This window comes from Talpa occidentalis, unplaced genomic scaffold (assembly GCF_014898055.3).
Source record: "Talpa occidentalis isolate TD23 unplaced genomic scaffold, MPIMG_talOcc4v2.1 talOcc4.6, whole genome shotgun sequence".
Classification (NCBI taxonomy): Eukaryota; Metazoa; Chordata; class Mammalia; order Eulipotyphla; family Talpidae; genus Talpa; species Talpa occidentalis.
Genome location: NW_023604972.1, coordinates 40,646,836 through 40,662,410, shown reverse-complemented (window position 1 = coordinate 40,662,410; position 15,575 = coordinate 40,646,836). Strand labels below are relative to the sequence as shown.

At 37.2% G+C, this 15,575-nt stretch overlaps 1 protein-coding gene across 5 annotated transcripts in view; it reads left to right on the top strand.

Moving 5' to 3' along the window:
- The window catches only part of JCHAIN (joining chain of multimeric IgA and IgM), a 52,190-nt gene that overhangs the window by 30,350 nt on the left and 6,265 nt on the right, over positions 1-15,575 (top strand). For 2 of the 5 annotated variants that reach the window (XM_037529907.2, XM_037529906.2), the window contains exons 3-5: positions 2,547-2,670; positions 6,340-6,420; positions 7,056-7,201. In XM_037529907.2, the coding sequence (XP_037385804.1) occupies positions 2,547-2,670; positions 6,340-6,420; positions 7,056-7,201 (351 nt within the window). Of the gene's footprint in view, positions 1-2,546; positions 2,671-6,339; positions 6,421-7,055; positions 8,369-10,395; positions 10,671-14,400; positions 14,606-15,575 lie in introns of those variants that run through there. The other 3 variants (XM_037529909.2, XM_037529910.2, XM_037529908.2) reach the window with 3 other exon arrangements.

Below are 15,575 nucleotides of genomic sequence, written 5' to 3'. Positions count from 1 at the left end.
TTGGGCAGGAATTATATGCTCCTTTGTGTTTTCCTGAGAAAAACATTTAAGAGGCATGACTATCAGATTAGGCAAGAGTACATCTTTTAAGCTACCTTATCTTTTCGAAATATTAAATAATTATGTCATTCTTGAACTGAATTCATTATGTTTCTTTCTAATACCAGACTTTTATAAGAAGTTATTAAGAACTCAGGAAAAATAGCATAATAGTGAATTAAAAGTCCTGTAGACAATTATAAATACAATAAAAATGATCTTGAAGTATTTTTGTAATGACTATTACCATTAAAATTGACAGACTAGTTCATAGTTATTTGTTGATTTTGATATTTTCTTTCTTATAGTTATTCTTTTTCCTGGTCCCTTATTTAAGTTTTCTAGATTCCTGCTATGAGTGAGACCATCCGGTATTTTTATTTTTCTTTCTGGCTTATTTCGCTGAGCATGACCCCTTCCAGCGCCATCCATGTTGCTGCAAATTGCATGTGTTTGTAGGAAAAAATAAAATAAAATAAAATAAAATAAAATAAAATAAAATAAAATGACAGTAATTTCTTTTGGTGAAAAAAAAAAATTGACAGACTACAATTAAGTCCTCTCTGCTCTGGGATCATCTTTGTAATAATTAGACTTACAGTTATATATATCTGTATTACTTAACCTTTATAACTTGAATTCATGTGCTAAATATTTGTTTTTTTGTCAATTGAGGATGAAAGGATATCTTAAAGATCATTTATTTAAAATTATAGGATTAAAGACATTTAACATTATTAAATTAATTAACATGATTAAATGAAGCTATTATCAGCTCTTCAAATATGTGCTAACTGATTTAAGTAAAGATAGTAAGAAATTTTCTTCACTATTCTTTGTAGTACTTATTAGTCATCCATGCATTCATTTATTGATTTTTTTCTATATACAGGTATATTATAACTTATACCTTGTAATATTTTTTAAAGTGTTATTTTAAATATAGCACTTATCTTCTTATTTAAATCAGTATGACAGAATTTGATACTATGAAAAAGAAGCAAAAATAAGTTTAGGAAAATTGTAGTGGAGAATATTTAAAAGTGTTACAAAATGAGATTGCCATAGGAAAAACATGCCTGTTCTTAACTCTAAGGAAAGGGTAAAAAAAGTGTAAATGGAAGTTCAGGAAGGATATGACACTTCAAATTTTGTTTATAAAGATTAATACTTCTTTTTGTTCACTTTTGAATGAATGAGTTCGGTCTGGAAGAAATTCAGTCTATATTTTTGTTTTCTCTCTCATTTTGGCAGTTGGCACTGATTTTTGCAAGGTTACATCATTCAAAGATGATGTGCCTTTTTATTTTATTTATTTTTTTAATTACTATTTTATTTTATATAATTTTTAGATCATTTTTCATTTTTGCACAATGTATGCATTATCATTTTGGTTATATTCCCCATATAATTGCACCCCCCCTTATTTTGACCCTAGTCGTTCCTCTCTCCTTTCCTTCCCCCACCCCCATAGTGTGTCTCTGGTTTATAGTTGCTTGTTGATTTTGATTTTTACTTTGTATTAATTAGTCTTTTTCCTGGTCCCTTATTTAGGTTTTCTAAATTCCTGCTATGAGTGAGGCCATCCGGTATTTTTCTTTTTCTTTCTGATATTTTGCTGCTCATGATCCCTTCTAGCTCAATCCATGTTGCCTCAAACTGCATGTGTTTATCTTTTTTGATTGCTGAGTAATAGTCCATTGTGTATATGTACCACATCTTCTTGATCCAGTCATCTATTTTTGGGCTTTTGGGTTGTTTCCACAGCTTAGCTATTGTAAATAGTGCTGCTATAAACATAGGGATGCAGGTGCCCTTTGGAATTAATGTTTCTGTGTCATTTGGGTAAATACCTAGGAGTGGAATTGCTGGATCATATGGAAGCTGTATGTTTAGTAGATCAAGAAATCTCCACACAGCTCTGCATAGTTGTTGGACCAGTGATGTGCCTTTTTAAAAAAGATTTATTTATTTATGCATACAAGAGCTGGGGCACAGGCCAGAGGTATGGGGGTGAGAGGATTCAGCAGAGACAGAGTGGGGAGCAGAACAGGCAGACTGACTGAAATACACTGCTGAGCGGCACAGCGGGCGAGTCAGGAGAGGTCTGCTGTGCCATGTAGGTAGCTCCCTGGCCGGGAATCGAACTCTTGCTGCAGTGGCTGCAGATAGCTTTATAGGTTGCGTCTTAACCCCTAGCGCCACCAAGGAGGCCAAAGATGATGTGCCTTTATTGAAAGCATCAAATGAAAATTAGCATTCTTTCAGCCTACATTCATATAGACTGATCCTATGAAAACAAAGAAAATTCCTTTCAGAGTACGTTGTATTTCCTTCTCTATAATGTGAAATTCCACTGAGCTATTTTCGATTAGGAAAGAGAACAAATGGAGAAAGTAGAAATGGATTCACCATAACAATGTCATTTTTCTCAAGGAAAAAGATAACTCAGTCTATAAAAATACGTTTGATTGAATTTTTTTTCTTAACATGTTTTATCTTTCAAGCCCAAGATGAAGATGAAAGTACTGTTCTTGCTGACGACAAATGTCAGTGTGTCCAGGTTACTTCCAGGATCATCACTGCAGAAAGTGCTTCTGAAGATATTGTGGAGAGAAACATCAAAATTTTGTATGTGGCATTTCATATTTCCTTTTTCTCATGTTGTAAGCAGATACATATACTCTCTGATATTAGTAATCTTTAAAATGTAATTCCAGTATATTTTTATCCTACTTTTTGATGTGTAGTACATGGAGTTGTATCCGGTTAATGGGCTTGAACCAATTATGTAGAAACTGGGGGCAGGACCAAAGATTTCCAGACAGTCTAAAACCAGTCAGCCAGATCAAATTATAACTGAAGGTTTCTCACCTAGTCATTAATATACTCTGTTTATATAAACAGTTATTTCAGTTTGAATCAGAACTTTCAGTTGCCTTCATCCATTCAAACTCAAATTTAAGATAATACTTAATACTGAAAACCTTATTTTGGAATATATATGGACTATAGAGTATTTGACATTGTACTCAAATGTTTGCATTCAGGTAAGGTAGACATATCAAGTTTACCAACTTGATTCAATCTTCAATTATAGGTTGAAGTTCAGATGTTCATTTCATTTCCTACATAGTTCTGAGTTATAAGCTATGAGAGTCTTACTCAATATAAAAAATGCAAATCATGTTTAAGGATTCCTCTAGGATTCAATCAGTAGTAAGACTTTTTTGTGAACCACTCTTACCTCAAGCACTTTTCCCCAGTCAAGGACTTCTTATGAAAGAGAACATAACACTTAATTCTATTTAATCAGTGGGAGATGTATAGTTATGTTTAAGAAATAGTTTCAAGTTCTGACTGGCTTACTTAATAGCTGTGTGCTCTTATATGCAAGTTACTTATCCAGTCTAAATTTCAGCTTTCTCATCTTCAAGTAGGGCAGAAATAATATGGATCTCCTAGAGTTGTAAGATCAATTGAGAAAATATATTCCTTTCATATTCCCAGCACATTTTCAAAAAAATTTGATATTTTTATATTTATCCAACCAATGTGCCAGTTATCACAATCTTAAAATGTCTTTTGGTGGTTCCCCTAACGTTTTCTTTTTTTTTTAAGATTTATTTATTTTTATTTTTATTTTTTTAAATTTTTTTTATTATTTTTTTTTATAGAGGCATGTTTTCTTTCTTTCTTTCTTTCTTCCTTCCTTCCTTCCTTCCTTCCCTCCTTCCTTCCTTCCTTCCTTCCTTCCTTCCTTCCTTCCTCCCTCCCTCTCCCTCCCTCCCTCCCTCCCTCCTTTCCTCCTTCCTTCCTTCCTTCCTTCCTTCCTTCCTTCCTTCCTTCCTTCCTTCCTTCCTTCCTTCCCTCCCTCCCTCCCTCCCTCCCTCCCTCCCTCCCTCCCTGGGTACAGTCAGAAGGGCGGGAGGGTGAGAGAATTCACCAGAGCCAGAGCGGGGAGCAGAACAGGCAGAAGGACCAAAGTACACTGCTGAGGGGAGCAGCGGGCGGCAGGAGAGGTCTGCGCGCCATGCGGGACCCTCCTCCGGTGGCCGGGAAGCAGCCGGGGATCGAACCGGCGGCGCAGAGGCCGGCGCAGCTTCGCAACCCAGCGCTCAACCGCTGCGCCACCGGGGAGGCCCGATTTATTTATTTTTATACAAGAATTGGGGTACAGGCCAGAGATGCAGGGGTGGGGTGGTGAGAGGACCCACCAGAGACAGAGCAGGGAACAGAACAGGCAGACAGACCAAAGTACACTGCTGAGGGGAGTAGTGGGAGAGATAGGAGAGTTCTGTCCCGCCATGTGGGTTTCTCCCTGGCTGGCCGGGAATCGAACATGTGCTGCAGTGGCTGTGGATTGCTTCATAGGTTGCGTCTCAACCCCTGTGCCACCAGGGAGGCCCTCCCCTAACATTTTCATTAGGATAAATTAAAAATGCCTTAGCCTAACCTATAATGCTTAACATTGCATTGTCACTTTTTTTTTTTCAATTTACGCTTGAAAATCCAGCCACTCTGTAGTGCCTTTATTTTCTCACATTCACAGTGCTTTCTTCCTCTTGTTTTTGCATGTTCTAGCTCCTCTGCCTGAAAAACTCCCTCCAAACTCCCTGAGCCTTGTGAATGCTTCCTTAATTTGAGTGTCTTAGCTTTGACATCCGTTCCTCCAGCAGGTTCTCTTCAACCACTCAGACTCCATACCACATAGTTTCCTGCAAGGAAGAGAGCAATTGGAGAAGCAAGTGATTTGAAGGGATGGCATCCATGGCTTTGGCACCTTATTCATTTTGAAGAGCACCCCATGATTCTTTAACTCTTATTCTTTTATGATGTGAATCTTAAGAGATAATATTGTTACTGAAATCAGGTAGTTTAGTAACTTCATGTCCTTTGGCAGGTGTATGTTGATGCTTTCCTGATATCATTTCTGAAAGTCCTGTTACCATTGCTCTGTCATTATGGCATTATTCCCAACTACATCACTACTAACCATGTGATGCTGGGCAAGGTACTTAACTAATTCAAGTCTGTTTCCTAAACTCTGAGAGATAATTATGTATGTATACATGCATGTGCCCATGCACATACACACACACACACACACACACACACATTTCTGAACCTTTATTACTGAAGCCTTTACAGTCTAATAAAGAATAGATGCATTTGGGCCTCCCCAGTGGCGCAGTGGTTGAGCGCTGGGCTGCGAAGCTGCCCGCAGCCTCTGCAGCACCGGTTCGATCCCCGGCTGCCAGCGAGGGTCCCACATGGCACACAGACCTCTCCTGCAGCGCCCACTGCTCCCCTCAGCAGTGTATTTCCTCGGTCTGTCTGTTCTGTTCCCCGCTCTGGCTCTGGTGAATTCTCTCACCCTCCCGTGCTTCTGACTGTACCCAGTGCTTGTATAAATAAAAAATTAAAAAAATTACTCTTAAAAAAATAGATGCATTCATTTATCAAACATTGAGTGCTACTGAATACCAATGAGCATTGGAGCTGGGGTTACAACAAGTTATATAAAACAGAGTCCATAGTATCAAAGAATTTACTTTATAGTAAGGTACCCAACTGGGTACTTTAAACAATCAAAGGGACAATTACAATATAGTGTTTGTAAATGTTATGACAGGAATAGGCATAGAATGTTACAGGAACTCTAAGGAGGGACCTCCAGTCTAATCATGGTAGGGTGGTGAGTGACAGGAGAGGCAGGAAAAAGGGCATGTGGTGGAAGTGAATGGTAACTGTTAGCTGGATGAATGGGAGTTAACCTAGTAAAATTGTGTGGGGAGTGACAGGTTTAATAGGTGAGGCAGATCATTCCAGGAAAGGGATATAGTGTTGCTGTGAGGATTATATGAGATCATCATGTAACATGTTTAGCATAGTACCAGGCACTGTAATGTTAGAACTGTTATTTTTGTTATTGTTAAGGCTGGTGATGAGAAAAGCAGGGTTAATTTGTGGAATTACAAACAGTTGTTTACAATTGGTATGAAGTGTAAAAAGGTGATAGATGAGGTTGGAGAATTAGAGGCATTGCATGCAGTGTCTTTTATGCCTTCTTAAAGCTACCCTATTACCTGGAAGAGCTAGGGACTTTCCAAGGAAGCAAAATTGTTGACAGAGGAGTTGCTGTGAAGTTTATTTTAAATGGGAAATGTTTAAAATATAGCAAATTCCTCATAGAGTGCCAAGTGCTAAATGTCCTAATTAAATAGTAAGTAGTCCTAGCAATATACCTATTCCAAAAGTCACAGTATTTCCTAGTTTAATTATTATTTTTTTTTTCAGTGTTCCTCTGAACAGCAGGGAGAATATCTCTGATCCTACCTCACCAGTGAGAACCCAATTTGTGTACCATTTGTCGGACTTGTAAGAGATTTTCCTTCACATTAATATAAATAAGGAAGTTAGTAACCTAAACTTGTTAGTAGAAATGTTTTTTTAAGTATGTCAGCACTCATTTACCAATATAATTTGAATACATTAACTCCTATGTTAATTATTAGGTATCATAAATTTATTAAACTATCAAAGATAAGACTTAGCTATAAATTTTACTAAAGAAATTGCCGTTACTACAGAGAGTGCCAATTTGTCTTAATAGATCAATAATTAGATATCAGATGCTTTGATATGTAGATGATTCTTTGGAAACTATAGAATCCAATATCAAATACTTTCTTTAAAAAAATTATTCCTTTATTATCACTATAAATAACATTTAATCTTAGTATACAGTTGGGAATAAACCTAACAGAGGAAAAGTCTCTGTAAGGTGTAGGCAAAACAATGGTATTATTGTATCATTAATTTTATTGCTTTCTTTCAACTAATTTTCATATATTAAAGGTTGAAAAATTCTACAAACTACTTTTTAAGGTAGGGTAGCTGAGGTCAGGTCAGAATTATAAGAACTAACAGATTTTGAATAGACGTGTATAGTTGCTCAGAATCTGAGGGAGCATTATATGGGCATTGTCTAATGTATATCTTTCTTTCTTCAGCTGTAAAAAATGTGATCCTACTGAAGTTGAGCTGGATAATCAGATATTTACTGCCTCTCAAAGCACTATCTGTGAAGAACCCGAGACCTGTTATACTTATGACAGAAACAAGTGCTACACACATAAGGTCCCATTTACCTATGGTGGTAAGACCGTAATGGTGAATGCAGCCTTGACCCCGGAATCCTGCTATTCTGACTAATTTAAGTCATTGCTAACTGCACAACTGCTTATCTTTAAAGGTTCTCCATTTATATCTAAAAAGTTAATGTATTTACTACTAATCAATTTGAAAACATGAATTTTTTGATAATGTAAAACACACTCCCAATAATTACTTCTCAACTGTGTATTTACTTCCTAAGTATTGAAAAATGTCACTTACTCTTGCCTGAATTGGTGTATATCCTTAAGAATACATTTTTTGGCATTTAAAAAAGGATAAGAGGGGGGAATTAAAATTCAAAGAGTAAAAATTAGGAGGCATAGTTGAGGAGAAAATTTAGTTTTTCCCCATCTTTGCCTTAATTTCTCTGTGAACCCACAAAAGAAAGTTCTTTGTTTTTCTTTTTCTTTTTTGGCTTTGCCTTGGAGAGCTAGAGCTTTTGCACATTTAATTCTATTTTTAAAAAGTAGTACTGTGTTGAGAAAATTTATATGCAAACAAAGGCCAATTCTATGTCTTCATTAGAAGAATAATAATTAGAAAACATGTTCTGAAAATATAAAAATAATTTATAAGGGATCACTAATATTTGTGAACTCAGTCAATTAAAAATTACATAATTAAAGGCATAATGAAACATGTATTAAAAAAATGTATTTTGACATAATACAGATTTAATAGCTGGTGATATAGATTTTTCTTTTTTGGTAAAATTTTTTTTTAATAATCAGGATAGTGAAAAAAAATACCCACTGGAAATCATCTATGTTGTAACTGAATTGAACAAGTATGTATCCCAAAATATGTATTCTCTAGCACAGTTTGAATAATTAAATAGATTCATAAGCATATGCCTGTGTGAAATAATTTATTGGGTAAAAGTTCGCTTGTGTTAACTTTGTTGTATGTTAAAATTTAAACTTAAAATGAAATAAATTAAACTTAAAATGAAATAAAAAGGCAAGGTCCTGCCTGACAAATATAGTGTTTATCATGACACATAAAATTTCCTTATGGCAGAATACTGTAAGTGCCAACTGGCCTGCATATCTAAAGACACTGTGGGAAGTAAATGCTGAATCTGGGTTTAAAATAATGGGAGGCTGGTTAGTAAAAGTCAATTTCTTTAAGAGGCATTATTCTGTTTTCCTTTTTTAAATGATTATGTAATTGTTAATTTCTTATCCTCTGTTTATACCAAATATTCAGTGTATTTTTTAGAGATAAGATTAAGACAACTCTGGTGCTTCAGTGGGAAGCATAGTTTTGATATGCCAGAGACATCATTATTGGCTAATTTTCAATCTAGCATGTGGTTTCAGCTAAGTCTTTGAATTTTATGTAATTAGTAAACATTTACTGCATATTTACCACATGAGAAGAACTGCGCTAGATAATTTGGTGATTAAGCTGCCCTCAAGATACTCACCTTCAGCACTCTCTGCCTAGAACTGTTGTTGTTTTTTTTCAGGAGGCTCACTGATCCTTTCTTTAAAAAATTGTAAGCCCTATTCCCTTATCTTGGTTTATTCCCCTACCACCCTTTTCACCCTCTAGATTTACGTTTTTATCATGTTTGCAGTCTATCTCCTATTTTCTCGTATCATCCACAAGGGTAGGCATTGACGTTTTTCCTGTTGAGCACATGCTGTATATATTATTATTATTTTTTAAAGATTTATTTATTTATTTATGCAAGCACTGGGTACAGTCAGAAGCACGGGAGGGTGAGAGAATTCACCAGAGCCAGAGCGGGGAACAGAACAGGCAGACCGACAAAATACACTGCTGAGGGGAGCAGCGGACACAGCAAGAGAGATCTGTCACACCATGTGGGGCCCTCACCAGCGGCCGGGGATTGAACCTGTGCTGCAGAGGCTGTGGGCAGCTTCGCAGCCCAGCGCTCAACCGCTGCGCCACCAGGGGAGGCCCACATGCTGTATATATTATGCAGCTAACACTGCTGTATAATATAGAAGAAAATTGTTAAGGGAGCAGATTCTAAGAGTTCTCATCATGGGCATGGTGCCTGGCACATAGAGATGTTCAACAAATATTTGTTGAGTGAATAAACATGAGCACAGCATAGTTGAGGAGATAAGACTTATGCATAAATAATTAGTCAGTGGGCAGAATCATAAAGGGAAAAAATGACTTCCAGTGTGTTAGGAGAGTTTATGGGAGACTTTCTTTTTTCTCCCAGTTTTATTAGGAAATAATTGACAATCACTGTGTAAATACCTTGTAAAATGATTATCACAATAGGTTCAGCTAACATGCATATTCTCATATAGACACAATAAAAGGAACAGAAAGAAGGAAAGGAAAAAGGAAAAAAAATTCTCCTTTTGATGAGAACTCTTGGGATTTAGTCCCTTAACAACTGTTCTGTACATCATATAGCAGTGCTAGCGGTAGTCATTATGTTGTGCATTATATCCCTAGTACTTATTTATCTTATAGCAGCAAATTTGTGCTTTGTGACCACCTTCCTCCAGTTCTCCCTCCCCTCATTCTGCGTCTCTGATAACCACAAATCTGGCCTCTTTTTCTATGAATTTGGTTTTATAGTACACATATAAGTGAGCTCAAACACCATTTGTCTCTGTGTGAACACATAAAAAAATTTTTTATTAGCACATTGGAGACCCCTATTCCAGCATTATTGTTTCATTAAATGCTAGCAGAAGAGGACTGCAAATTATAGTCCTGCAGGTACACCTTCTTTCAGAAGTTCAGTTCAACTCTAAGACCATTATATTAATAACAATTTAGCATTTCCCGTATTCTAGACAGTAATCTAGGATTTTGTAACTATGAACTCATTCATTATAAACCCAGAGTATCTCATCTTCATTGAGAACTATTAAAAAAAGATTAAAACATTCCTGTTTCATTCACACATTTTTCTTGCATCACTGTACGATTTAGCAGGGAATCAATGTAAATGAGGCAGCCGTGAAAGGAATCTTTGCAGGGAATGTGTGACCTGTGGCTCTGGTATCCAGCCTTTGTTTGTGTGAGGTCACGCTCTCAGTCAGTGATGATGAAGTGTAGCAAGGATATTAAGACAGGTCAGTTCCTGGGAGACAGGACTCCTCTGATGGATGAATGACAAGTGTTTTCCCCAATAAATCTCTTGTATCTGATCTCATCTTGGGTCTGCTTCTGCAGGGTCTGACTGAACATAGCTGTCATTTATGAGGTATCTGATTTAATGATAATGACGATGATCTTGAGTATTCTTCACCTACCAGGTGATTCACCTATGTTCTTTCATTTAATCCTCATAATAGCTCTTCGGGTACTACTTTCATATAAGTGAGAAAGCCAAGTCAGTGGGTAACTAGCAATTTGACTGGTTTACTCTTTTAGCAAAGGGCATGAAAACTCTGAATCACTCAGCTATAACCTTAACAACTATCATTCGAGGCTCTTTGGCAATCATGCCCAATATAATGTCAATTTTCTTAAAAGTTCATGTGGCATTTGAGGTTAATGTGACCAATTTATTGACCTGTAATAAGTCAATTTTGCTTGTACCTTTTTGTCCACTCTTTTAATTTGAATTAAATGAATGATATTACAAAAAACAGGAATGAGTGGGTACTATTGGTGGGAATGTTTGCCTTTTGCATAGTTCTGTTAGTCATTATCAGTCATTGTCTCAGTGAGTACACTCAGCACCAGCCAGAGAAAAATTATGTTAATTAGTAATGAGAATAATTAATGCTTCTTTGTGCCAGACTTGTAGAAATGAGTAGATTCAAGCCAAATATTCAGTTCTCACTTTAAGAGCATTCCATTTTAATGGTTTTACATAACTTGATATTCAAAACGAACTATAATTACACTTCTGCAATCACAAATGCACCGAGGAATAGAGTTCTAACTAGACATGCTCGGACTCCCTGGTTTAAGAGCAGTGGGACAGGAAAATTATCCTTTAATGGATTTTCCAGGTATTGGCTTTGGAGTGGCAATATTGTGTAATGGGTAAGTCCATGACCGTTAGTTGGAATACAGACTAATTAGTGACTAAATGACATTGGACAAATTCATTCATTCTAAGATTGTTTCCCCCTTTGAAAAATGGAAGTAAAAACAATGATCTCATTTTTAAAATGAAAATAAGGATACACACTGTAATTTATGTATATCACTTACTACAGTTACAGCACTCTTTAACCCTCTGTAAATTGCAGTTATTATGTGTTAAATATCTTTGGTTCTTCTCTCTGCCCAGTAGACAAGTTAGAGAAAAATGTAAAATTCATTAGGCCAATAAGTCTCAAACTTTAGCATGAACAAGACTCACCAGGAAGACTAGTTGAAACAGATTGCTGAGCCCCACACCCAGAGAGGCTGGTCTGGTGGACAAAATGCAGCTGGAGCAACTGCGGGTCTCAAAAAATTCCCAGGTGCTGCTGCTGCTTGGGAATTATGAATTTCTAGCTCCACCTAGCGGTTAAATTATGAAATCTATATTAATTTTAATGTTTCATTTAATCCTCACAAAGGACCAAGGCAATAAGTACCATATTCATTTTAAAAATGATGAAACTGAGATGCAAAGAGATGAAGTAATTTGTTCACAATCTCACAAGTAGTATGTTGATCCCAAACTGTCAAAACTCCAAAGTCAGTGCTCTCATTTCAGTGTGTTATGTTGTCTAAAATGTTTTCAGACCATTCGTCCCAGTAATCCCATTTCTGAGAAAATTATCAGATGGACAGAGGCATCAAGATATTTATCACAACTTTATTTATGATAGTGAAAATTCATAAGAAACTTTAAATTCATCGTCAAGGGAATTATAATATAGTTATACTGCAAAATATTTTATAGGCAATGAAAGTGAAGTTTTAGATTATTTTTAAATTTAGTGGAATTGATTATATGCTTCCAAACACAAATAAGAGAAAATAGGCCAAAATATTAACATTGGATGCTAGGATTATGTGTTATTTTTCACTTGTTTTCTTTTACTTTTCAGTATTTGCCAAATATTCTACAGTTATAATTAGAAAACATGAATTTTATTTAAAAATCAATTAAATTTTGTGAAATTCTGTTTTTATATTCATTTACAAAATGTACTTAAAGAAAAAGTGACATTTATTGGCATCTACTCTGTGCCCAGCATAGAGCTAGATGCTACAAAGGATACATAAGAAGAATAAGAACTGGCCTCAGTTTTTAGGAATGTTCTTTCTCCTTCTGCAGGCAGAACTAACACAAGAAAAAGTTATTACATGATATGAGACATTGTGTACTTAAACATAAAAGACAAAGTGCTATGAGCCTTTTGGGAAGCCTGGAATGTTAGCGTTAAGATAAGCGTGGGGGAGATATTAAAGAGGAGTTTCTCATTTGGAAGTAGATCTTGCTGGAACTACATAAGCCAGGCAGAGACAGGAAGAAGCATAACACAAATGAAGGAACAGAGACAGCATGGGCTTGCTTCTCTTTCTTTTTGTGTTCTTAAATCCAATCTTTCATTTATGTACATTATCTATACACATCCTCTTGAATTAGTGATATTCAGCTTTTTCAGTTGTTACTTTCCTTGTGAGTATGTTGTCATTTTGTATTTACAGGAAATAGGCTAGCACTCTGACACTCCAACTTTGGCCTACCAACTAGCTTGATTCATCATCACATGGGAGCATGTTTCTGCTACACAGTTGCCCTTCTCCAGATCATTTTAACAAGATTCATGTTGTAGGGTAAATGGAAGTGATCAGGTTTTTTCCGCCCCCCCACCATTAGCATCAATGATCAACAACTATGGTCTTGCACGCGTGCTTTATGGTGGGCCTGGAGCATGCTGTGGGCGTGCGTGAGTGGGTGCATCCAAGCTGAGCGACTGAAACATATAAGGGCGGCAGCAGAGAACAGAGGTGCGTGGAGGTAGAGGACCGTGCAGTGGCGTACAGTAGAGACCAGTGAAGAGACTACAAGAGAAAGCCAGAGAGCTCAGAGAGTAAAGATTCCCTAGGAGCTGGGAGGTCTGCCAGCCTCTTGGCCTCCTGGACTCCCTGCTTGTCCTGCACAAATGGTGTAGAAAGATCATTAAAAGCCTCAAAAAGCCACTGAGGGCTCTAAGACTCCTCTATCCATATGCCTAGATCATAGAGAATCTGTTTTGTGCCTTCCTGGCACTACACATGTCTACATTAAAACTTTAAAAATTCTGGTAGAGCAAGCAACATGGTCATTACTCTGATAGTAGTTAAAGGAGGCAACTCTCAGCATGGTTGACAATCAAGGGACTGACAAAGTCCTCCCCAAACAACATTTTCTACCATTATCCTTCCCTAAATGTGCCATGATTAGACTCACTCTTTAAGGGCATGGTAAATGACTAGGGAATGCTAATGCTACATATCAGCCAACTCTTGAGAAGGAATCGTACCAGTTCAACTGCAGCGAATAACTTCTTACCAGTGCAGAAAGGAATGAGACCTGGCTACTTGGGTAAGCTCAGAGGTTAGCACTGATGCTTCTGATGAAGCAAAGAGGTGGAGGATGCTGGGTCTTTAGGCAGATGAAATGGGGTGCTATGAGGGTAGAGGAACTTGTTTAGGGAGGTGATGGGTCATTCAGAGCAACTTCATTATTTTCATAATTATGTCTGTCTTGAGTTATAAAGCTCCCTTCCTTCTTGCTTCTTTATCTGAAGAATTCTGCTCTGCCAACTTGGAATTTTGTTTGTTACCAGCTGAAGCCTGTTTTAAATCTTCTTGGTTATAAATTCAAAGTGAGAAAAAAAAGGCTCAGTGGCTGATGTTACTGGGCTCGGAGTGAGGTAGAGAAGCAAGAGCAGGTGGGCAAAACCAAATGCTATTTTCTGTTGTGAGATGGTGATTATCTATTTTCCACCATGTACACGTTGTTTCTGAGGTTTTATTGGGCAGCTGCTCTGAGTCACAGTGAAACCTTGGAGGTTTTGTGAAGGAGGGATGTGGCTGTTGATTTTAATCCCAACATTTCTGGTTCTCTTTTGGTTTTTAGAAATGAATTTTGGTTTCCTGAGTATAAGGTGAATATTCTTCAGGGCCCATATGGTCATGACTGAAGTAGACTGGGGTGAAGGAGGAGAAAAACAAATAGGCAAAAATATGTCAAAACAAATAAAAGTAGCTCCAAGGTCATGTCTTCTGAATTTTCTTTAGAGATGTATAAAGACTGATGCAGTGACTAAAGTAGGACATATTCAGGGGAGCCAAAAAGAAGAATTTCCATGATAATGGCTACTAGACTGTTCTCAGAGGCAACCAGAATCTGTGTATTATCATCATCCTACTCTGCTTCCTGCTTAAAATGAAAAAGTGAAAGATTTCCTCCAGCTAACTGATCAATGCCCAACTGCCCTGTAGGGTAAGTGAAGTTGATGAGGCTTTTGACACCATTGGCCTCTGTGGCTATCACCTGAGGCCTTGATCGTGTTACTGTAGGAGGCACGTTAGTGTGAGGCACAAGTGCCTGATTATGAACACCTGATCATGTGTGTGTGTGCATGTGCAAGTGTGCACATTTGAGCCTAGGAGGGAGGGAATAAGCGGGCAGTGTCACACTGGGGAAGGACAGCTAAGAGAACATGCTGCGTGACTACAGAGGCAAGACCACGAGAGAAAGCCAGACAGCCTAGAGAAAGAGTACAGATTTGTGGGGGCATTAGGGGGCTCAGTTGCCTCTTGGGCCTCTCGCCCCCCTTGCCTGGCCTCCCTGTCTTGCTGGCTTTTGGGCTGCCACAATATGCCCTCTAGAGAAAGCTATTTTAGGCTGTAAAACAGAAAAACTCTTAAGGTAGGTGTGGTTACCCTTACTGGATTATCACCTGTGTTAGTCATCCTTGGGTGTTATTTTCATTTTCTTGCTTTACTTTATCATCTAAAGACATCATCAGGATGTTTCCAGCCATCTTAGAATCAGTTGGTGACTGTCTCTAGGTTAGGAACTCATGCTCATGGAGTGATGGTAGTGGAATGGGGTTCTAGGGACAAAAGGGGAGCCACTTTCAGAGTCTGTCATCATAATGATGAACACCTTAACCTTTGTGCTGATTTTAAATGTTTTTCCATAATATAGGAAGGTCATGTAGAATGATTTCTTTACTACAAGAAATTCAGACTTGTTCATATTTGCAGAAGGATAATTATACTAATGAGGTGAGGAGTTATTTTTTCAGGGACATTTTCCCTCCTTTTTTTTTTTTTTACTGAAATTGAGATGTTTTTGTCTCATTGTTCTTTCTCACATTTTAAATTCCAGGTAATTTGAACTGTGGTACTTCATAGATGCAAAAGTGTCAACCTATCTTCCAAAAACACACAATCCATGCAATTTG